The 24,443-nt window shown below is 40.2% G+C and overlaps 1 protein-coding gene across 2 annotated transcripts in view; it reads left to right on the forward strand.

Moving 5' to 3' along the window:
- The window catches only part of LARGE1 (LARGE xylosyl- and glucuronyltransferase 1), a 276,230-nt gene that overhangs the window by 161,304 nt on the left and 90,483 nt on the right, over nt 1-24,443 (forward strand). For both annotated transcript variants that reach the window (XM_064702500.1, XM_064702499.1), the window contains one exon: nt 9,394-9,565. In XM_064702500.1, the coding sequence (XP_064558570.1) occupies nt 9,394-9,565 (172 nt within the window). The remainder of the gene's footprint in view (nt 1-9,393; nt 9,566-24,443) is intronic.

A 24,443-nucleotide genomic window follows, 5' to 3' on the forward strand; every position in this document is an offset into this window, starting at 1 on the left:
GCAACCTTCTCTGATAATCCTTACAAAAAGATTTTTCAGTAGGGAGAGAATCCCTCTTCAGGTAAGTTTTTGTCACTGAGTTGGAGCTTTTGTCTATCCATCAAAACATGTTTATGCAGGATATGCTGTTGCATTTTATCCTGCATAGTGCATTTTGGTGAAACCTGTTTGTTATCCTGATGTGCAGAATGCAGGTTGTGTTGCTGGGCTTTGACCCCAAGAGCTGCATAGAAATGTGTAGAACATGGAATGGCTGCAGCCAGTGTGTATGTACTTGCATAGTTACTGAAGTGGAAAAGCTTCAGCACATCAGACAGTGATAATATTTTCATGGATTAGTATCTTCCCTGATGAATTAGCACAAAGAGCTTGTTGATTGAGTTCACTGGCAATTAAAGCGGGCAATTGATCTTTCTTATCTTTCCATACAGATGAAGCAAGAAGGGCAGCCCTGAGTTTTCACCACTGGGCGAGTTCTGGCCAGATCTACCTGTCAGTCAGCTTTTAGCAGAAAGCTCTGGCTTCCTGCCATTTTATCTGCTTCAGCTTGTTTGTCTCTTTTCACTCATTCACTGACAGAAAATAACAAGAAAAAAAGGCTTTATCTTATCTTCTAGGGAAGATTTGTTCTTTTCCCTCTTCTGGAGAGGTGGGGCTGGAGGCTGGTGTTTGGCTGGTTCTCACTGACCTCTCTCGGGATGCTCAGACTCTTTTAGGTCCTCCACCCTTGACTGCTGCACTGAAAACAGCTGTGGTTGAGGCCAGGGGCCTCAAAGGAACAAGAAACAAAGAAACAGCACTAACTGAGACCGGCCAGACTTTTTCATTCTGCAGTCTCATTTTGCACAAATGAAGAAAGGAAAACAAAGAGAGCATTCAGCATTTTGGAGATAGCAAGAAACAATGAAAAAAATTAGAAAGTCTCAAATGAGAGTAAAGAAAAGGACTCAAATAGAAACTGGTCATTTGAGTTTTGTGGGGCTAAATAAAGTGTGAGAAAAGCCAGCTAAATACCTAAGCGAAGGGAGATAGTCCTAAAGATCCCAGTAGGTGAATTACCTTTTGGCCCTTTCTTTTCTGAAGAAGCTGTATGGCTGAAAGTTTTGTTGCCTAAGTGGCAGAGACCAAAAAAAATCCTACATCAGTTTTAGTTTATGTCTGCAGTTGTATCCGTATAAAACATGGATTAGCTCTTGGCACCCTCATTTAATTTTGTTGTTAAGGAAGTTGTTTTGAAGAAGCATCCTTGAATCAGGTTTTTCCCACTTGTCTGCTCTTTGTGTGCATGTGTGTATTGGTGAGAGATTAGGAAGGAAAATATAAAAAAAGAAAAGAAAAGAAAAGAAGTCCTCAACATCAGTCAGACTGTGTTATGGACTTTGCTACAGAGATGAAAATTAATTTGCAGTTATTTTCCTTTGCTGTATGCTGATGCTGATTTTGGAGGTTTTGTTTGTTCTTCCTTTTTAATATCTAATCTTCCTTTCCAGTTGTGGCTTGCTCCACGGTTTCTGCATTTGCTCTACATTATCCAGGACCCAGAGGTTCAAATAATCATCCATTTCTATCTCAACCTTTTTGCTCACTGCTATTTGTATCCAGACTTGTTGCACACATGTGTGGAAGATACCATCTGTTTCTTAAAGTGAAAGATGAGGCAGAATCCTATTAAAGTCACCAGTGCTTCTGTGATGAGCAAGAACAGCCTCAAAGGCCAGCAGAAATAGAAAAATAATTTTAGCAAAGATGTATAAATTCCTTTCTCCTTACAGTTGTTTCTTAGAGCAAGTTATTATTTCTTAAAATACCCAGAAACCAGAAATTCTGAATCCAGAAGAGTTACCCAGCTTTGCTGTATTTTTGGTTTCCTTGACAACCATTCATATAAATAGTAAGGACTTGTTATTGGGGGGAATATCAGTATAATCAAAACATGTGAATCACCCAGGAAAAAACTAAATTCAATGTGGAAGCTACAAGTTATCCAGCAAACATTAATAGAAGAGTCTGGTTTTGTTCAAATAAGGCTCTTCTGATAATGTTTGCTGGATGCCTGACAAGGATGGAGCAATTGCAGTGATTTTCTGAAGGTAAGATGCGAGGAGATTCCTTTTGGCTTTCCTTCTAAGAAAACTATTGGTGGTGACAGCAGTCTTCTTCCTCTCAGGATCTATGAGGATTTAGAATTTCTCAATCTAAGTTCTTTCTTTTATTATTGTTATTGTGGTTATCTGTAAAAAAAAAATGTGCTAAAGACAGGCATGAATGTTTACCCAAATTTAAATGGTAACCTATTTGTCTCCTTCCTCAGTGATTCCCAGCTAACCCAGTCTCTGCAACAAGGTGTTGATACTGCTCATGTCCCAGCAAAGAGGTTAGATATTGTGAGGTATAGTCAATGTAAAATGGGGAGGATTATCCTGGAACTAATCCTGAGCCCTGCTAGTGCTGCTGGAATTGTGACTCAAGTTTCAGGAATGTGGGAAGAGGTATGACATATATTCACAGCAGGATGAAGATCTCCCTGTGTGAAAAACAGTGATGCGAAAAACCATGCATAAAGAAAACTTCCTGTCCTCTGCCAGCAAATCAATATTGGTTTTTTACCCCCTCTTTTTATGCTTTATGTTACAAATCACAGAATATGATCATCATTAAAGTGGTGGCAGTATTTTCCTCCAGTTTAGAAGTGACATGAAAGCCCCAGTTCTGTTAGCTTTGTCTTAAATGAAGGCCACATGATTTAAAAACCAATATCTTGCCACTTGTAGTGTTCATAGTAGCAGCAAAGCTACTAAAATAATGAAAGCAAGTAATGAAAAAGCTGTGAAAAACAAGTTGTCAGCTGTGTCTAGAAAGTTATTTATCCAGTCGGAGGAAATAACAATTTTTATTGTTACCTGATTCACACATCAGAATTTCAGGATGGTTCCCCATGCCTAGTTGTAAGGGCTGCCTGTAGCCAGCAGCTACAAAAGACTTTGGCTGGTTTTGCTTCACAGAGATCCCTCCTGCTGCAAGTTCTTTCACCATGTAGATTGCGCTGCTTTTCAGATCAGTGTCAGATACAATTCAGCTACAACTTGTGCAGATTTAAAACACTCTGTGATTTTGCTGTGGCCTGGAAGTTTTACTCTGTTTGCCTTCTTTTAAGATTTCAAACTTAGTTTATCATCTGACTGATGCAATTTTCAAGGAAGATAGTGCCTGTATTGAAGTTGTTTAAGAGCAAGTAGATGCCAATTACTTTTGGATATCCATGTTTCCATTGAGTCATTTATTACAAAACCTGATTCACATTTCTCTTTATTTTAATCAGTCTGTTTCTAGATGCTAGGTATTTTTAATGGTAAAACCTGGCATGAAGGCTCTGGAGAGGCAAAATCTACAGACTGTATTTTCTTCTTCCCTCTGCCTTTTCTGTTTTTTTTTTAGTTCTTCTGTTTGCTGCTGGCTGTTTCCCCAGCACAGGGAATCTGCAGCCATTAGTCAGGATGGTGATGGAATTGGGTTGTGTTTGATGCCATTTATGAGCCCACCTCTGAGACAGGAAGGAGGCATGCAAGGGGCACCTCAGGGCTGCTGATTGTCAGCCTGGTGCCTCCCCCCAGCCAGCCTGACCCACAGCTCCTCCTGCAAGGCACTGACCTGGTGGTGCTTCTGTGGAGGCCGCAAGCAGCACGGGTGTCTTTGGTTTGGAGCGGGCAAGGGGATACTCTGTCATAGCTCTGCATTATTTTGATCGATTTTTTTTTCCCCAGGCATACCTAGGAAGATGCAGTGAATGTAGTGACAAAATCAATATGGTATTGGAGGTTGCATTTTTCCAGGGTAAAGTGTTTAAGGACATGCTGCCAGGGAAGCACTTTATCAGCCAAAATTCCATCTTACCACGCTGAACAAGGGGCATTTCTTGTACCTCAGAGTGTTCTGTGGTGCTATATATTCTGTGGGATAGTGAGGAATTTCATTAAGTAAATCGCAAAAAAATACTATTTAACAGAGAAGGGAATCTGACAGGAACGTCATGAAGATCAACAAAAAGTGCAAAATTTTGCATATGGGAACTAATCCATGTGCCATGACATGCTGAGGGTTCCCTGCTGGAAAGCAGCTTAGTAGAAAAGAATCTGGGGGACACCAGGTCAAACAAGAGCCAGTTTGCTCTTGCAGCAATGACAGCATTAGTTACAACGTTGACACCAGGTCAAGGGACTTGACCCTTTTTCCCTCAGCACTGCTGAGGCCACAGAAGGAGGGCTGGGTCCAGGCTGAGTTCTGGGCACCTTAGCACAAGAGAGACATGAAAATAATGGAGAATCCAGCCAAGGGCTACTGAGATGATGAAGGAATTGAACCACCTCACATGCAAGGGAAGGTGAGAGAGCTGGGACTGTTCATCCAGACAAGAGAAGGCTTGGAGGGGGATCTTATCATTGTACATAAATACTTGGAGGGAGGGTGTGAAAAGGACAGAGCCAAGCTCTTGTCAGAGTGCCCAGAGACAAAACAACAGGCACTGGGGCACTGGGCACAAACTGAGATACAGGAGGAGCCCTCTGAACATCAGGAAACATTATTTTACTGTGAGGGTAACCAAGCAGTGGCTCAGGATGCTCAGTGAGACTGTGGAGTCCCTATCCTTGGACATAGTCAAAAGCCATCTGAACATGGCCACTGGCTCTGGGTGGCCATGCTTGTCAGGGGGAAGTTGGACCAAATGACTCCCAGAGGTACCTTCCAAGTTTGTTCTGTGATTTTGTGATGCATTGGGTACAACCTATTCATCAGGAAAATTTAGGATAGAATTTTCTTCTGGTAGGAAAGTAATCAGAAGTCTTTAATGGGGAAACTTCTATTTATAGAAAGGAAATGCAGTCTTAAGTTTATGCAGTTGCTAGCTAAAAATTTTGAGAGCCTTTTTTAATGGTACTATTATGTATCACCTTCCAATCCAAGTAGCATGTAGCAAATCAGGCTATTAGGCTTTCTGTCAACCTCTAGTGCTTCAGAGAAGCTGGTAAACTATAAGAGAAACATACACAGTCCTGCAGTCCCATATAGCCTTAGTTTATTTTTCCTCTGGCTACTGTTTTGATGCTTCACTTTGTGTACATGTAAACATGCATTAAGATAAGACAGCAAATACATAATTTCTTTCCTTGTGCTTCATCTCACTGCTCTGTTTATAGTGATTTTAGTAATGTGGAAAAGAGAAGGGTGAGTGCAGCAAAGTCATATTTGCAAAGTGTCTTGGTATGCAAGACCTTTAAGAGCATGAGATTTAAATCGAAATGTAATAATAATTCAGTATAATGAATTGGACTTTCGCCAAATATGAAAGTGTATCCTAATTTGATCTAATTCACAGATGAAAAACCCACCAAAATTTATTAACTGACATTAATACCACCGGTAGCTCCAAAATGTGGTGCAACTCACTGCTGGATGAAAATATATATGGGAGCAGTATTGGTATAGAATTCCCCTGGGTTTATATTCTTCAGTAGGCACCTGCCACCATCTACTGTATGGTGCCAGCTACTGAGCTCAGTGGGTAATTGATCTGACACAATACAGAAAGTATTGTGTCAGAAGCTCCAAAGGTTTTTGTCCTTCTGTGTTGGTCACTATCGTTCTGTTCATGCTGGTCCTGTTTTCCAGACTTGGTTCATGCTAAGTGTACAAGTCTAAGCCTCCATCCCTTTCAAAGAGGCTCAGGTGACCTGTCCTTGTACAGATACTTCACTTACATCTGTGGAGCAGTCAGTATTCACCGGGGAAGCTTGGGCAAGTTTCCCCATCATCTTTTTTTGGGAAAAAAAAGAACATATAAAAAAGTCATGCAGTTCCATAAAGAAGTACAGTGTAAGAGTCAAAGTCTGGCTCGGTATATTTGTGATGACTTGGTACAAGTGTTGTGCTTGGTGATCGTAATGTGTGAACAATTTGACTCAAGTGTTTTAAAAAATGAAAATACCTAAATGCTTAGGAATGTAGTCACCATACAATTCATTCACAGAGAATGGGCTGCCATTCTCCCCTCTCTCAGTCAAGGGGACATTTTAAGCTCCATGTATGAGACTTCTCTGTTAAAAATGACACTTTTGCTAACTTAATGAGCATTTATACAGTGGTAGCTAGTGTGAGAAAGCTGAGTCAGGCTGTGCACAGCAACTGTGATTTGGTCAGCTTTTCCCAGAGATTCAGCACAATTAGGGAAGAGAACTTGCTGGTGAGGTACACCTGAATATAGGGACTGTTGCTCCCACCTCTCTGGCATTTATCAGGTGATCAGTTACATGCTGCATGCAGACTCGTGGGCTTGTGATTTTTATATTCAAAAAATTTAGATATTTTAGTTTGTTTTCAGTCTTCAATTATGAAAATAATAAAGATGATTCTGATGAAGGACATTTAGTGAGTAGACTATTTCACTTAAAAGAATCAGTGTCAGAAAATGCTTTTCTTTTCTCTCATGAACAAAATCACAGATCTTGAGAGCTAGAGATCCAAGATGTGGTATTTCTGCTGAACTAGGAATTACACAAATGGCAAAGTATGTCACACTGTTTTGTTTCACTCTCTTTTACTAACTCTATTTTTTAATGTTGCTGATGTATCTTCTCGGAATATTTGTTCTCTGAAGGCAGCTCTGATCTGGCTTGTTAGCATATGATTCACAAACATGCCATATATGGGCCATTTTAGCTGCGCTAGGCAAACAAAATTGTATTAAAAGTTACAGAAAGTATTTAGACAATATTTAGAAAAATGGGGTTTTTTGACCAGAAGCCACACTCTTCTTCTCAGAAGGCAGAGTCCCTTCCTCCTGCTCCCTGCAAGGTTTTGACATGGTACAGAATAACCTCCAGGTTGTGGCCAAAACCAAGATAAGGACTAAGCACTTGCTCCAACAGTGTGCCTGTGTTGGAGCCAGAGAATGAGCCTTCACAGCTCTTTTGTAGCGCAAGGAGTTTTCCTTACCGTGAATTTGGAACTGTTACATTATTCTTGAATAGCAAAGCCATGAAGAAATTATGCTGGGGGCTAATTAGGATCTCTGTTTGCGTCTTAGTCAACTCTATATCACAGGAGAGGAAACTGGGGATAAATTGGACTGATTGAGTGTCCAGGCTTCAACATATCCTCAAATCCAATGGCCAGCTGTGATGGACCATTTGGAATAGGGCTGCCCCTTTCATTTTTAAAAGTGGTACCTTCAGACATCAGCATTCAGGATGGCAGGCTTTTGCCTTCTGTGTGCCAGATCAGAATGAACTGCCAGGCATGGGTTTCTTCCCTGTGGTGGTACATGGAGAGCAATCCTTTGCTCTCAGGATTCCCAGTTTCTAACACCAGATACATGGTGTTAGAAATTGGGGATCCTGAGAGCAAAGAAAATAACTGCACTTTGAAGGTGATTTGCTTTTCCAGCCACCTTTTACCTTCCCTGCTTGTGTCAGGCTATTCATGCAACATATGAACCTCTACCTTATTAAACTTATTTGCATAAGCACAGTGGGTGTTTTTCTGGAGAAATATTTCAGCTAATAAAATGAAGGGCGTGCCATCCAAAAAGATAACATAGCCATGGGTAAAGGCAAGCTCAAGTCTGTAAATGTCTAACACTTTTAATATGTCAGGTATGACTGGTCTAGCACAAGGATATCAAGTGGCAGATTCAGAAGAGTATGGTTTGCAGAAGCAAAGTAGATACTGTTTTGTATAAATTAAATACAACATGATGTGATGGTCCATTCCAAAAGCCATGAAGTGGGAAAGCAGGGACCACAAAAAAGTAGAGTTGTGAGGGTGTGAACTTGAAATTATCTCTGTTACACACAGAAGATATTTCTGGGAAACATTGAGTTTGCAATAAACCAGCCAAAACTTCATGCTTCAGTTTGGACTTTCTGGTTTTATTCTATGAGAATCTGCTTTTCCCGCCTTTCCCCTGAAATTCTTGTCTTTCTCCTTAAAGGTGTGTTCTACTTCCCTCTGTCTTTTTAATGAACTTTGTAGTGGGAGAGAGCTCTGCCCTGGTACAGGAATTCTGAGAATACAGAGAAAAGTTGTGTGCCATTTAAAAGGGAATAGAGGAGGTCAGCTTACATCATCAGAGGCCTTGTTACTTTATATTCAAAAAGAAATGTGCTCTAAGCACCTATTATTAGCCGTTCTTCAACCCTGCTTCCAGCTTTGAAATGTAGGAACTCACTCTCTTACAGAAGGTTTTCTCTAAGGATTTTGGGGGAAATTTTTTTTTTTTGTGCAAATGTTATTTCATAGAATAAAATTTACAATGGCAGTGAATAGATATAAGATAGTTAAGCAACAGAATAAATCTCCTCAGTTTTATGAAGACACTGAGTTTCTGCCTACTTTCTCCAAAGCGTAACATGCCAGGACAAATCCTGAAATCTGTTTCACTCAAGATTTTGTAGACAAAATACTAATTTAAGTTATTGAGAGCACTACTCCAGGGAAAACATAAAATCTGGGAATTGTAGTGCATGCCTCTTAAAACAAACAAGGAGTTTCAGACAGGGAAACAGGAACTTCTCAAAAACTTCTAATATCCCACTTTAAGCAGAAACTTTTGAAATTTGAGGACTTGAGTCTCACAGAAAGAAAACTAAACACAGTTCATGGAATATCCCAGTGTCAAGAGTACAATGCATTACGGAACTTAGCCTCCCAACTTTTATTTTACAAGTTTTACAAATATTTTTTTTAGCTCTTAGTGAAGAAATGAAAATGTTTGAGTTTACCACATTCAATACATAAAACCAAAAAGTGTGGTTGACAATTTTCTGTAAATTTGTCTACTTTTGAGCATGTCTGTGTGATCACAGTAGTTTTAAGTTAAAGATTAAAACTTAAAGGCATAAGGAAAATTTGCATTTGTAAGAAACAATTTTTTTGCAGTTTTCTGGCCCATTATTTCAAATGATTAGCCTTTTGAAATTCTGACCACCAAATCTATAAAAAATGTAAGGAAAAGATCATGCAGAGAAAATTTTGAGATGACAACTTCTTTTTTGGTTGAAATTAAAGTAGTGTATGATACACCTCAAGTTTTAGACTAAAAATGTATTTCAGTTTTATAAGGACACGTGGATGTCTCAGAATGAATTCTGCCAGACCAGAAAGGCTCAACTAATTGTAGTTATATTGTGTGAAGGCGTTGCCTGAAAGAGCTTTTTTTCCCCAAGCTTTCAGAAACTAGTGTATTTCAGCACTTCTGAAGTAAATTTAAATACAGGCTTTTAGATTACTTTCCACCTCAGAGATCTTCCACTATGACAAGTAACTAATTTCAGGAAAATTTTCTCTTTCTAATAAAGATTATTTTTTCTTCCTCTTTCTGACTTCCCATTTCCTGTCAAGTCTGAAGTGTCTTGGATCCCCAACAAACACTACTCTGGGATTTACGGGCTGATGAAGTTGGTTCTGACTAAGACTCTACCTTCCAATCTTGAGCGAGTCATTGTTCTCGACACAGACATTACATTTGCCACTGACATTGCTGAGCTATGGGCCGTCTTTCACAAGTTCAAAGGTATTTTAATGATTTTTTTACTGTCCTTGTTTGAGGGGTGGGGGGAGAATGATGAGGCAAGCAATACAGTGTGGGTGAAAGGGCTAGCTGAGATTTTGTTAAATGTTTTCACTCTTTCAGTTTTTGGTGTTTGAATGTAATTTTTCTCTTTGTGATCTCTTTTCTCAATGATGTTCTGTATAGATTAATTGACAACACTGGTTATCTATGTAGTTTGGTTTATTGGTCTGATTATTTGGGGCAGGTGAGAGCCTGACAATACAGTAGATGATAAAGAATTATGAGCGTGCTGTAGTTATGTACTGTTCAATACCTTTTGGAAGAACTTGGGTTTTATTATTTTTTTAATTAATAAAACTTAATTATTACTTTCAATTTAACTGTTCCATGTAAACACTGAAAATGAATGAAGTTGGGATCATTCTTGAACTAGGGAGGAAGAAGAAGGGAACAGAATTACACATGTGAATAGAAATAAGTTGCTGTTTGGTCTTCTTAATAAGTTGATAAAGGGGTCTGGATTCTAAGCACCTAAAATAGCTTTCCCTACCTATTCCCATTTGCCACAGCTCCTTGAAAATGTATTTCATAGTCAGTCTGAGAAAGAACACTTTTAGAGTAACTCTATAAGGAGATGATTACAAAAAAGTTCCCCTACTACCCTGTCACAAAGCAGAGCACTTTCTGGCTAGCACACCACTAAAACCATTTAATTCTCCCAGGTTCCAGTGTTGCCAGCTGTTCAAAGTCAGAAACATACCCTATTGTTCTCCTCTTGCCCTCAGCATATGTATTGCAGTGCTGGTAAGTGCAGAGACAATCCAGCATCCTGCTTGAAAGGTTTACAACCCTGTAAAAGTGTAGCCTTGATGTGTTTCATCATCTCTCTCAAAATCATCTCAAGCTAAGTCAGCCTAAGCAAATGGGAGTATTTATTTAGAGAAGCCAAAATACACCACTGCATCAGGAGGGAGCCAGGAAAGAGCACGATTACTGTACTTATCCCCTGCTGAAATCCACAAGGCCTGCTTTTCTCAGTACCCAGCTCCGGGACAGGACCTGTTATCTTCAGCTCTATGTCAAGGACTGGGTTCCAGTGCTTACTTCTTCATGCATTTGTTTCCATTCTGTGTATCCTTCTGTGGATACACTGATGTCTTTTCAGCAAGCCAGAAGCAGTCACCTTTTTGCTTGATTATTCTCAAGCTTCTTTTATTAAGGAATATACAATTTTTCCTCCATGTATTGTTCAGACCTCTTCACCAAGCCTTTCCCTCCACTGAACCTTGAGTTTCATGTAAACAAACATATACCCTGACAACCTTAAGTAATATAAATGTATGCATAAGGAAGTAAAGCTGGGCTATTGTACTGTCTCACTGTGTGCAGCTGTCCCATTAATAGCCATATTTGACTGACTGCAGTGAATAGCATGTCATAGCAGGAAAATAAATGTGGATAAACAGAACTTGGACATAGAGGGCTGCATGGTCAAAGAGAACAAAATCTGAGTTGAGACAATAAGGGGTATTGTCTCCTTGCTTATAATTTCTGTCATAATTTTAATGAAGATCCCTTGCTTTTATTACAGGGGAGATAAAACCAAGCATAAAGACTGCTTGTAAAAAGAGGAATATGGAGCAGAGGCAGATGTAAGATTGAAAGAAAATACAGGCAGAAAATATGGAAATATGGAGAAGAATAATTAATGGATGTAAAATGTCTGTGCAAATCAGTCTCCATAAAGCTAGGCAAGAATGTTTGTCTGATCAGAGCTGTGAAAAACTTTAACTTACACATGAAGTCAGAATTCCTGTGCTGCTGCCCTTTTAACATACATAGCACAACTCCCAAATGAATGATTTTGTAAGTTGTCCCATGTGTCTTTTCAATTCCTGCTGATCACCTGCTTCTCCAAAGTTTTTTAATCTTGGCAATAAATTGGTCAGTGTCTACATCTACTCATCTCCCAGGCAGTTGTGCACAAACAATGAGTAGATGTTGTAGCTCCAGGCGTTGAGCTGGGATGGGAGAAGACTTAGGATCCTAAATGCAGAGGAGAGAGGAAGTGTCCAAGCACAGGCTTGTTCTCCAGCCCGTGTTATAGGCTGCAGTTCCATTAGCAAAGGTGACCTCCATGATGGTGACATCAGAGTTGAGTATTTAGGGTAAGAATCAGAGGGAGAGCCAACAGCATAAATACCATGGTGAGAGTCTGTTGTAGGCCGCTCACCTGGGATGAGGAGGCAGAAGAAATATTCTGTAAGCAGCTGGGAAGTCTCACAGTTGCTAGCCCTTCTTCTTGTGGTGGGCTTGAACTTACCAGAGAGGTAAGTTGAACTTACTTAGCAGAGGTCTGCTGGAAATACACCACAGGGGAGAGGAAACAGTCCAGGAAGTTCCTGGAGTGTGTGGATAATTATTTTCTGACCCGGCTGGTGAGGGAGCCAGCCAGGGGCAGTGTCACAGACATCTTTTGTGAAAATCCTTTTCTTTAGGATTTTTTCCCTTCCGAGAAGCTGAGGCCTCAGAAACAAAATGTAAACAATGGTTATCTGCTGCTGTGGAATGCATCAGGTGTGTCTGTGATTGGGCCATCTTGAATGTTTACAATTAATGGCCAACCACAGACCAGATGGCTTGGACTCTCTGTCTGAGCCACAGATCTTTGTTATTCATTCTTTTCTATTCTTAGCTAGCTTCTGAGGAAACCTTTCCTTCTGTTCTTTTTAGTATAGTTTTAATGTAATATATATCATAAAATAATAAATCCAGCCTTCTGAACATGGAGTCAACATTCTCATCTCTTCCCTCACCTGAAGACCCCTGTGACCACTGTCATAGGGCAGTGCCTGGCTGAATCTGTCAGCAGATCTTGCTAACCAGGGAGGTCCCAGTGGGCTGGAGATGAATAAATGCAATGTCCATTTACAGAAAGGAACGGAAGGAGAATCTGGGGAATTAAAGGCCTATTGGCCTGACCTTGGGGCCAGGGAAGATGATGGAACAGGTCACCTTGATTGCTGTCCTGCAGCGTGTGCCGGATAACCAGGCAATCAAGCCCTGTCAGCATGGGTTTGTGAAAGACAGGTCCTGCTTGACCCACCTGAACTCCTTCTGTGACAAACATGGCTCTCCTTAGTGGATGAGGGAAGGGCTGTGGGTGTTGTCTACCTAAACTTTAATAAAGCCTTTGACATGGTTTCCCACAGCATTCTCACAGTAACTGGCTTCCCATGGCTTAGACGTGTTCTCTGGATAAAAACCTGGCTGGATGGCTGGGCCCAGAGAGTGGTGGTGAATGGAGCTGAGTACATTTGTCAGCCAGTCACCGGTGGTGTCTCCCAGGGCCCAGTATTGAGGCCAGTTTGATTTAATATCTTTGTCAATGATCTGGGTGGGGGGATCGGGTGCGCACTTAGTCAACACCAAGTTGAGTGGGAGTGTTGGTCTGTTGGAGGGCAGGAAAGCTCTGGACAGGAGGGATCTGGACAGGCTGAATCTATGGGCTAAGACCAACAAGGCAAAGTGCCAGGTTCTGCACTTGGGTCACGACAGCCCTATGCAGCACTACAGGTTTGGGGCCCAATGGCTGGAAAGATCCAGTGGGAAAGGATCTTTGGGTGCTTGTCAGCAGCAGCTGAACATGAGCCAGTGTGGGCCAAGGTGGCCAAAGAAGGCCAATGGCATCCCGGCCTGTATCTGCAATAGCATGGCCAGCAGGAGCAGGGCAGGGATTGTCCCTCTGTTCTCAGCACTGGTGAAGCCACACCTCAAGTCCTATGTTCATTTCTGAGCCCTTCACTGCAAGAATGACATCGAGGTGCTGGAGCATGTCCAGAGAAGAGCAGCATAAAATTTCTTAATAGAAAGGGTTGACAAGCATTGGAACAGACTGCCCAGGAAGTTGTCACCATCCCTGGCTGCATTTCAAAGCTGTGTAGATGTGGCATGTAGGGACGAGGTTTAGTGGAATGGACTTGGTAGTGTTACTTTGATGGTAGGATGTAAAGGTCTTTTTCAACTTAAATTATTGTATTTTCTGTCATTCAATGGAAATGGAAGGAAGGGCAAGTAATTTGGAGTGATATGATACTCTTTTACTGCTTTGTAAATGTTTGGCTTAATTCTGTGGTGATTCTCAATTTTTCTGAAGTGTCTTTTTATTTCTCCTGCCTGCATTACAAAAGATTGAAAGATTGTCTCATGTCACAAGCCCCAAATATTCCTCCAAAGGATATTTTACTAAACTAATGTTTTAATCTCTTCCTTGTTTCTCTCATAGAAGTCCCTGGTAAGTTCGTGAAGATTTCTTGGGGGCAATCTAGAATGTTTGTTGAAATGTTACATAAACAGAAGTACAATAAAACTCCTATGAAGGGAAATGCTAGTCTCCAAAGGAGCCTCTCATGACACCCAACCCCAGTTAGGAGGGCAGCTTTAGACCCACTGGGTCTCCTTCTAGAGATACTTCAACAACCAGTTGCTGGCTAGAAGGCACCATTATAAACCTGCCTACACCACAATGCTTTTTGTGCAAACTAAAGAATTTTTCACATCAGTGCAGGAAAGGCAAGAACTTCTGTCTCCAGGTTGCTGCAACATAACTGATGAGGCAGTCCAGAATATCCTTTTCCAAATTGCAGCTACACACAGAGGGAAGGTACTAGGGTCTGTGTTTCTTTCTGTGCCTGGGAAGACTTTTCTTCCCAGCAAAAACAGTGATAAAGGGAAACCAGTAGCTCAGATTCCTTTTTTCTTGGACACCATGCTTGGAAGAAACTCAGATTCAGGACTGTCTTGTAATCTAACCAGGTCTGATTTGCTGTGTGGAAGGGCCTACAGTATGTTTTAAACAGCACCTGCAATACCCAAAGTCCTTGTTCTGCAAAGGTTCTTATTCCAGTTATCTTAAGAGTTGCTGGAAAGATCAGACCCTTACATAGTAATTTAATATTTTAGGTGGTAAAGGTACTACTCCATTCGCTCTGTAGATGGAAAAAAGGCAGTAGGATTTCTTTGTAAATTATTGCTCTTCTGCCCTTTCCTGATAAGCACTTTGCATATGCCCTTAGAATAAGTGATCCAGCTGTTCCATAGCAGAGTGCAGAAATGTAAAATCTCTTCTTTGAAATGGCAACCTTAGGCTTTGGGAGAAATTCACACCTCTCTTTGGTAGCCTGAAACAGTGTCTCAAGCAATGTAACATTTAACAGTTTCTCCTAGGAGCCAGTTGGGGATTGTGTAATTAATAATAGTTTTATATACAAACTTCAATCTCTATGCATAAATATGTCTTTGGAAACCCATAACTTTCAAGAGTCATATTCAGCTTTTCGGCTGGGTTTTGAGCATTTCTGCTTTAGCCTCATTCTCCATTGCTGTATAGATAGGTAGAATGTTTTCCTATAGGACTGAGATATACCTCCAAAATATTGACTTCAAAGGTTTGAGTCTGCAGCCAGTCTGGTGAAGATAACCTGTCATGCATATTTTCTGTGACTTAGGTGACACTGATTATGTCTCCTATTCATCTTTCACTAGATTTTGACAGTTCTAAACTTGAGAAAGTAACTAGCCTAAGGGCAAAAGTGTGGGACTGTGGATCATAGTATATTCTTGGATGAAGTGCTGCAGAGTGTTTCAGACAACAAGGATTAGTAACCAATGTGTGTTTTTATTGCAGAAACTGTGCAAACTCTTCTGAGAAAAAAAAATTAGTCCAAAGCTATGTTCTGTGCCATCAATCTTAAAGTTCTTTTAAAGGCCACATCTGCTAATTGTTTCATTATTCTTACTCACCCAAACTTTTGGTCCTGCAGTGTGGATCCTTTTTTCCCAAGGTTTTGATTTTTAATTTTATTGGATGTTAAATATGGATTCTCAGGATTGAATTTATTTGTGACCTGACTACAACAGTAATCATAATTATATGTCTTACAAGTTGCCGTTTCAGTCTGGATCACAGTCTCTGTGTGCTGGGTGCTCCTCGTGTAAGTAGCAAGAGACTCGCTTCCTGCTTTACATTGTCAGGTGACAATTCCTGTGTCTGCCTTGTTCCTTTTGGATATTGCTGTGCATGAGTCACAGCTGGGACTCACAAATGAGACCTGAATAATCCCTGTAGAGATCAGTGTTGAGGAGCTCTGTGTTAAATTGAATGCTGTACCAAAGGGCATTATGATATTTCTAAGTACATGTCAAAACTCAGAGGCTTTATTGAACAGTGATGTCTTACTACTACTGCATGTTAGCCTCACTGAATGTTTTAAGTGCTTTTAAACAACAGAGACTGGGTAATACCCAACTACTGCATTTCAAATAACTCTACTCATAAGTCACCCAGAGAATATAAGCTACCATTGGTGTTCATCTGTGCAAGTAAGTCTTCCCTGGGAAGGTGACCTCCATTAACCAAGCATACAAGAAGGAGAAATGGCAAAATTGACAGGAATACTGAGATTCACATGTTCATACTTTGCATGAGTAAAAACATGCTATAGAAGCTGTTTGCTTTGTGGCAGGAGATCAAATAATGATAAAAATCCATACTGACATCATAAATACCAGATAAGGTCAGCAGCGATTTTGGTGCAGGATCAAGTGCCCAGAGCTGAAGAGGGACTGGCACATAGTCAATCCCAAACTTAAAATTTGCAAACACTCAGCATGTGGGTGCTTTGGCATATTGCTCTGCAGAAAGCCTGAGGTAATAGTCTGGGTTCATATTATTTTTGCAGCTTCTTCAGGAAAAAGCGCAAACAAACAAACAAACAAAAAGAAAAAAAAAGGAAAAATCATAACCCTCACATATTTAAGCATCTTGTGTAGGGATTTTAGTAGTTATATTCCTGCAAGAAGTATTATACATCAGGTTGTAATGTCAAGTGCATGCAGAACTTTTCATTTGTATGTGAATTTAGCATGCCAGAAAGTGAGATGCTGATGGCACTGGTGAGAGGCAGGCAGAGTCAGCAGGTGCTGTATAAATTTCCCTCAATTTGGCTCTATCAGTGATGCCCTGTTTTAATAAACTATACCTGTCATAGCCCTTGACTCTTCTGCAAGGACTGTGCTTTTTATGGGTATGCTGTTCTTGTGATTATGTAAAATACTCGGTTGTTCCCAAGATTAAAATTTAAAATTCATTGACACCTATGGCTCAAGGCAGGATTTGAGACACAGAATTGATTCTGGGCAGGTTCTGTACTTAAGTCTGTCAGTTTACACTGAGTAAATCATTAAAGCTTCCAGATGATTTTGAGACAGGATCTCTGCGGGCTGACACAGTGCTCACGTTAAATCCTGCAGAGAGCTTTCTGTTTCTTCTGGTCAGTAAAACAGGCTTTCTTTTCTTACTAATCAAGAGGATGGCATTAGCAACATGCACCTTAGTGTGTATAAAATCCATGGTATGAGTCAGTCTTTTTGTGAAGGCAACAGGATCATATTGTAGCAGAGTGCATTGATAAAATTGTCAGGCAGCTATTAAAATAGCTTAAAATTATCTGAATTTTTATAAGTGTCTAAAAAGGCCGAATGGCACTTGTCTCTGCTCATAAAAGAAACATCTCTTAGCTTCTGAAAGATTTGTATAAGTATTTATTGGTTAGACTACAGTGCATAGCTCATCCTAGGGTTATTAGACAAATGAAATACAGTTTCTCTTTGAAAAGGTCCCTGTGGAGGCTCTATCTGCTTAAGAATTTCCATTCTTGATTCTTATATTGTGGTGCATTCTTCTTTTTTGCTACAGAATCTTTGAAGCTTCATTGATAGAGAATTCTGTTAGTTAGCTATAGCTGATAGATATGTTGAGGGGTGTTGTGCTCCAGTGTCTCACAAATCTGTCATCATCTGTGTGCTAACCTAGGAGAATACTGATTTATTTAGGTAAAGAGAGAAAAACAGTAAGGGATTAGGATATTTGGGGGGAAAAGACAAGTTTTTAACTGTGATTGGGGGTTAATTTTGGTGACTGTAATTAGGAGGGGATCAAACAGAGAGGTGGTACTTGCTGATTCTGTGGGTCTAGGGAGGAACACTTCTCTCTCTCCACACTTGTCAAATAAGCTGAGTGCATGGAAGTTCTTTTTTTTCCTTTTTTTACCCCCTAATTGCAGTTTGCTTTGCTGTGATATTCCTTTATTGGGAAGCCAGTATGTGAGAAGGTTGACCTCAGTAAATGAGCTCCAAGGGAGAGAGTTTATTATATGGATCAGCATGTGCACATTCTAGTTTATGGATTTTAATGTGACAAGGGACATAATCAGAAAATTCTGATTATGAATTGCTGCCAAAATAGAATGGCTGCAGTTTCTGAAACATCTGTAGTTCTATTTTAGCTGAATGGTTCTTTGTCTGTTTCTGCCATCAGGCAGAAATATTTAGAGGTGAAAGGCCAACTGTGCATAGAAATAGGGTATAACTCATGGTGGGGTAAATTGTAAAATAAAATAAAAGATTTGAGTTCTTTATTTTTCCATTCTGATTTTCTGATTTCCAAGGGATGCCCTTTGGTCATGTTTTCAAGCTTTTTCCCATGGGAGATAGAGATGTTTTAATTATAAATGAAAACTGATATTTTCTGTCCTCTTTTGATACCACAACTGGAGATCTTAGAATAAAACCTCCACATGCTACAAGATTTGTAATAAAATTTTGTTGGTAACACTGTAATTTTGAGGACTTTTTTCTACCTTTTCAACCTCAGTCTAGTGCTTTTTCTACATTATTGTTCTCCAGTCTTTGTTAACCTGCCACTCATTCTACAGCTGTCTTTTTGGCTTAGATGTTGTGATGTATCAAACACCCAAACTAAACATTGTATGACTCACACAGTGTTAAAGCAAAAAAACAGTTTCTCTTCTGAGCTCTTTCTTCAGGATTTAAAGAGACTTTAATTCTATTAATCTCCAGTCCTCCAGCTGTGGAGAATGGACCTAGAGCTTTTTTGAACTGCCTTCCAAATATTTATTGAGAGAAATCAGGGCAGAGCATGGCATCAAAGGAGCAAAGTGCATATCCCCATCTCCCTTGACTAGCAAAAGCTATGCCTCCTCAGAGGCTAGAAAATCCAGCTCCCACAGGGTGCAGACTTGCAGAAGGAGCATTTTTGCTTTGCATGTTCCTTATTGGCAGAGGAAAATGTATTTCTGGGAATGAGATGCCAGTAGGCTGTGCTAAAAGGAAAATATATGAGAACAAGGGGTGGGAAGAAACCAAGGAGGAAAATAATAACTCCATCATCCAAACTAAAAAGGAGACATCAGTCAGGAGTTGCTGTCCACCACTAAATGTTTTAGGCTGATTGCTTTCTCCCTTAGTGTGTTCACATTCTTCTGCTTCCTTTCAAGTGCATTCAGTACCCCTGCCTTGTCAATTTACAACTTATTTAATTATATTTTGTTTAGAGTGCTATTAAAAAACCTCAAACATTAATGTTTGCCTGTCTTGTTGGGTGGAGCAAATTATGCCCATATACTAATGCCACTGCATTCCCTGGGTGACAGTAAAGCAGAGCAAGTGCATGAGCAGGCAGTGGATATGGAGGGAGTAGCAGCCTGTCCAGGAGTTATTAATGTCGAATAAGTAACTTCTGCATGTGGGGAAAAGCCAGGCGGAAGAGACACATGGGTCATTCACCTAACAAATGAAGTTTACTCTAGAGTTTGATAGTTGTATTAATAGGACTAAAGAAAGAATGATATTTAATAGCTAGATTTCCCTGCCTAAGGCCCTCATTCTAATCACGTGCAATCTATCAAGCACATACACTTTTCACTGCTCTCTGTGACATGCATTGTAATAACTTGATACTCTGTTTTCTCTCTCTCCAAACCAGGCACATTCTCTGAACCTGCCTTGTTCTGCATTAGCAATCCATATTTTTAAGGACCTCAGGCCCCATTTCCAATTACAAAGCTCTCATTCAAGGTTTCACCTTTTTGGTTTTATGCTGCAAATTATGCCTGTAATATTGTCCTTGGCAGCACATGGATTTGCATAGGGTAAAGTGGTGTAGAGAATATCTGTCTCTCAGGTTCAAGCTGTAAGGTAGCACATATTGCCCAGAGGTCAATGGCATGATTATCCCATCAGCAGGGTGAGTGCATGGTATTGCTCTCTGCACAGCCAGGGAAGAGGAAAATGTGTGTACAAAATTAAACCAATTTATTACATAACTGCACTAAGACTCTGTACAAATGAACCACAAGCAAAACCTGGGAACAGCTACATCAACTAGAAGTCAGACATGTAAATGAAATCAATAATCAGTCCAGTTTAGTGGGAAAAGTAGAACCTCCGCATGCTTCTTTTTTCCAAGTAATCTAGAGAATCAGGGATGTTTGAACCCCTTATTTTAATCCTAGTGAGCTAAAAGGAAAAAAAATAACTTGGTCTGTAATGGCCCACTTCACTCTGCATCTCTCAAGTGTCTTTATTTTACTTGAATTTGAAACTGGCTCCACTCCCTGTTCTGTGCAGTAATCTCTAGCTGCTTTAGCGTGGGCCAAGCAGTTCAGTTAAACAGAGGAGCATTACTCCCTCTGACTCCTCAAGGTAAATATTTTTTGTCCTTTGAGATACTGCTAACAACAAAAACAATTTTGTCCTAGTCCTTCTAAATGCATACCAAAAGGTGATTGATAAACATACAGTATGAGTTGGGGACAAAATCTTTTTGTCCCCACAGCTTTTCTGTATTTATATTTTATTTCCTACATTTAGTCACAGTGAAATTCATAGTCCTGAAAAGAATTTGGATCTTTAGTGCAAAAACCATAGTTGCAGTAAATTTTGCCCAAGTTCATGTCAGTAAAAAGAGATGCACATTAGACATTTTCTGGTGAAAAGCCAGGCCAGTTCATTTTTCCTTTGCACTGCCTAAATACTTAAAAGAGTCTCAAAATCTAAGCTGATGGTATTCTTGCTTTGGTGTAACACAAACCCTGTGTCAGCTGCTTCTGGTGTGTGTGGTTCTGGGATTCATTCTGGAGCTGGGACTGAACATGTCAGCAGAACAGATTCTTGAAAACCATTACCTGCTGGCACAACCAAGTGAAATCCTGAAGCTACTTATGTTTGTGTTTGGGGATGCAGTGGTTTTTTCCTCTCTGCCTAAGGACTGGGAGAGCTGTCAAGTAAGTACTTTTCTGACACACCAGGGGAGTTTGTGTGGTGGGAACAGAGGTGGAGGTGGATAGCAAAGGAGGTGATACAGCGTTCAGTGTTGATGTTGACAAATGTGTCAGAGCATGAACCATCTGAGGATCTAGCACATGCTTACTGCTTCTGCCCTGCTGAGATGTGTGACTTGGAGCAGGTCTGAAGCCCTACAGCAAAGTGAGCCATCGTACTTTTTCTCTTTCAGAATTGTCCTTGGCTGACTCAATGCCACCACTCTTCTGTCATCAGCACTAAATGTCTGCCAGTTTGTGTTCACAGCAACTCACTGAAATGCACATCGCCTCTGAAAGTAGCACAGGGTTTCCTGAATTTCATTAATTCATTGCATTGTCTTCTGCACATTTTCTGCTTAATAGACAGTAATGCTTTTTCTTTCTGTGTGCTTCAGGATACCATTATTGCAGGTGCAAAGTGACTTCTCTAGGGCTTTGCCAACCTGCTGCAGTCATACTGGCACCAATGTTTAACAGTACTTGGAGGTTCATGCTCATTTCCATACTACTAAGAAGGGATGATATGAATCTTGTTGCACTGGTGTTCTAAAATCCGAAAGAGTGCATCTCATCTGATAAGAACTACCTTTATAAAACATTGGAGTGAACAGGATGCTGCTGACTTGCTATCAGTAAAGAAGTCTAGTTCCTATATTGCCTGATTTATGTAAACATCCCTGCTTTGAACTTACAGCTTTTTTTTTTTACTAACTAAATAAAAGTATGAATACTTGGAAGAGCAATCTTTAAATATGTTCTCCTTTCAACTCTAACCCCCTGTTATGGGTCACAAGTAAGAAGTTGGGTGACCTCAGACAGGTCTGATGTGCTCAAGGGCTGAAGTGGTAAGCAAGGCAGCAAAGGGATGCTCTTCTGGGGTATCAGCTTTGAGGCACCTCAGCAGATTTAGAAGAGGATGTTCACACACAGACAATTCTGCTGTTGTGTTCATTTAATTCTTTCAAATGTAGTAATGGGAAGTGGATAAAACTTGATAGATAAAGGAGAAAGCAATGTGGAGATTGAATAGAGCGAGGATACTGAGCAGGAAGAAGGAATAGGAGAAGGGAGAGGTGGCAACATATCCCAAGTTAGTTGAGATGGTGTATCTTGAAACCTACGATTATTTAAGAACACCAGATATCACAGTCAATTTCTGTGAAGCTATATATAGGCAAGCACACATATCTAGAATTTTTCTGCATTTTCTTGGCAGTGACATCTGGCTATAAAAATACCACTTGCCGAGGACCTAATGAAGTACATAGTAGCATTAAGGAGTTAACACAGCATTTAATTCAATGTAATTTTGGCCTGTCCCTTCTACCATCTCCTCTTAGCTGCACTTAGCAATTGGTCTACTGTCACTGCCGCCACCTTTTTGTTTGTGTTGTCTATGGTGCCAGAGGTTTGTTTATGTACAAGCACCTCTAGTCATAGTTTTATTTAAAAGAGTGGTAAGATTCTCCACACACCCATTGCTGTGAAGCCAAGTGGTTTTCTTTATCTTCCTAAAGTGTTTTGATCACTGTAACATTCAATCTAGGTTTTGTGGGGGGAAGGACAACTGAGAATTATTTATAAAATTGAGAAGAATAGTGATGAAGCTCTGTTTCTGGGCTTTTTTTTTTTTTTTGCTTTGGCTTTATGCTATTGCTTTTAAAGGTTTAGTTGCCATAACAACCCAAAGCAGTCCTGTATTACCATAGAAACATGCTGTTGTGGGTGACAGTTTTTATGAGAATCTTTTTTTTTCCTTCATGTAATGTATTTAATGCTGGCCTTTTGCAGGTATATTACAATACACTACAGAGGTTTCAGAAAGTGTCAGAATGACATAAGAAGCAACAAAAATGAAGCATATGCTTAAACCCAGGAAGAAAGTCTGGTATCATGGTTGACTGAGAACACAAAAAGAGTAAAAACAAATTCCTGTTGCTTAACTTGGAGGTCAGAAGTATTAAGCTTAAAGCAGGGCTGGCTAATCAGTCTACATGAGTAAATACTCAAAAAACCCCTAACAAAACAGGACTTAGGGCTTTGATTGTGTACCAGGGAATTAGTGTAAAAACAGCTTGCCATGATAGTTGTAGATGTGAAATTATGGGACTTCTTTAAAGTTCCCTGCATGGGACTGCTCCGTGAGACTGTTGGGAGGCTGAAGTGAGAATTGCAGAACGAGGCAGCCTCTCACAAAGCTGAGGGGGATTCCTGCTGAGAGCTGGCTCCGGCTGCATACTGATGGCCTGCAAGCCTCAGGTGCTGGCTGGGACCTGGCAAGTCCCTAAATTGTTTGTGATCTCTCTATATTGAGGACTTTTGCCTCTTCCTGTGTGATACTTTTAATGGCTGTGCTCTTCAGAGCCTCTTGGTTTTGAAAGGAATAGTAATGGAGCTTTTCCTTCCACTAATCTGCATCTCCATCTACTCATTGTGTAACTGTCCAGAGCAGTGGACCACTGAAGCATATCAGCTCTCCTAAGGTCTGATAGATTACTGGGCATCTTTGCTATCAAACTTCAAATTGAAGTTGCAGACCCATTGCAGATATATACTCTGCCCCAGTAAACAGAGTGCACAGTACAGGTTCATAGTCTTATGACAAGCCACACAACTTCTTTGGAAAGAGAATAGAGAAGCACAGTCAGACAGCTGTGGAGATTGTTACTGATCACTATTTTTATGGGGAGGGTCAGGTCTATCAGTTTCCTGTAATCAATTACATCAATGATGAAAAAAATTTCATTTGTGATATGCATGTTTTAAAGAACAGAAAAGTTTCCAGCTGGGATGTTGCAAGAATTCCCCTTGCCAAGGTCAAGGAGACAGCAGGAATTGCTTTACAGTTATGCTTTATGGTTTCTGACCCCTCTGTAAGCCCAGACAAGTCTGCTATTACTTCCTCTCATTTGACCCTCCATTCTCCAGTCCTCATTCTGAATTACTCAGCCCTGGGAGTAGTAATTAGTTGGAAAGACAATATCCTTCCTGCTTTCTGTATGCCTCCCTCTAACATGTTCAGAGAAATGATACCCTAGAATGGTTATTACCCTTAATTTTCATTGTATTGGAAAGCCCCTCCATGATATTGAAGTTTCCAGATCAGATGTCTTCCATCTAATCTAAACAGGATTTACTGGACATTATTTCCTCCTAGTTCTTCTTCAACTCCTTTTTCCAGTCAAAAATTTTCAAATGAATAAATCAGTGCTTAAATGTTGTAAATACTTACTTCTCCTTTTCCTTTATCTCCTTATAACATTGATGTTGACTTCTACTCCATGAAAAAAATGTAGCCAGACTTCAGGGGGACTTCTGTACCGCCTTGAAATCAGTACCTGTTTCAGTTAAATTAGTGAATACTTACCGCCATGCAATATGATTTCTAGTCTTTTTTTTCCCTCACTTGCTTGAAATTGCTGTATGAGATAAACAGAGGTAAAGAAGCAAGATTGCAGTGTCAGGAATCATGTTAGGGGGGAATCTAGATCTGGATCTGGCATATGTACCTGTGCAGAGGGAGAATTTGGGGAGATTTCCTTTTAAAGTGAAGCAAAGGTGCGGAAGGGGCTGGAGGTTGCAGTATGCTCTTTGCAAACCCTGTAACAAAGCAGATGTTGGCCTAAGCCACTGTATTCCCCTGGGAGTGTCAGGATATTGGCAATAAAGAACATAGAATCAGCACCACCTTGCCC

This window comes from Zonotrichia leucophrys, chromosome 1A (assembly GCF_028769735.1).
Source record: "Zonotrichia leucophrys gambelii isolate GWCS_2022_RI chromosome 1A, RI_Zleu_2.0, whole genome shotgun sequence".
In the NCBI taxonomy this organism is placed as follows: domain Eukaryota; kingdom Metazoa; phylum Chordata; class Aves; order Passeriformes; family Passerellidae; genus Zonotrichia; species Zonotrichia leucophrys.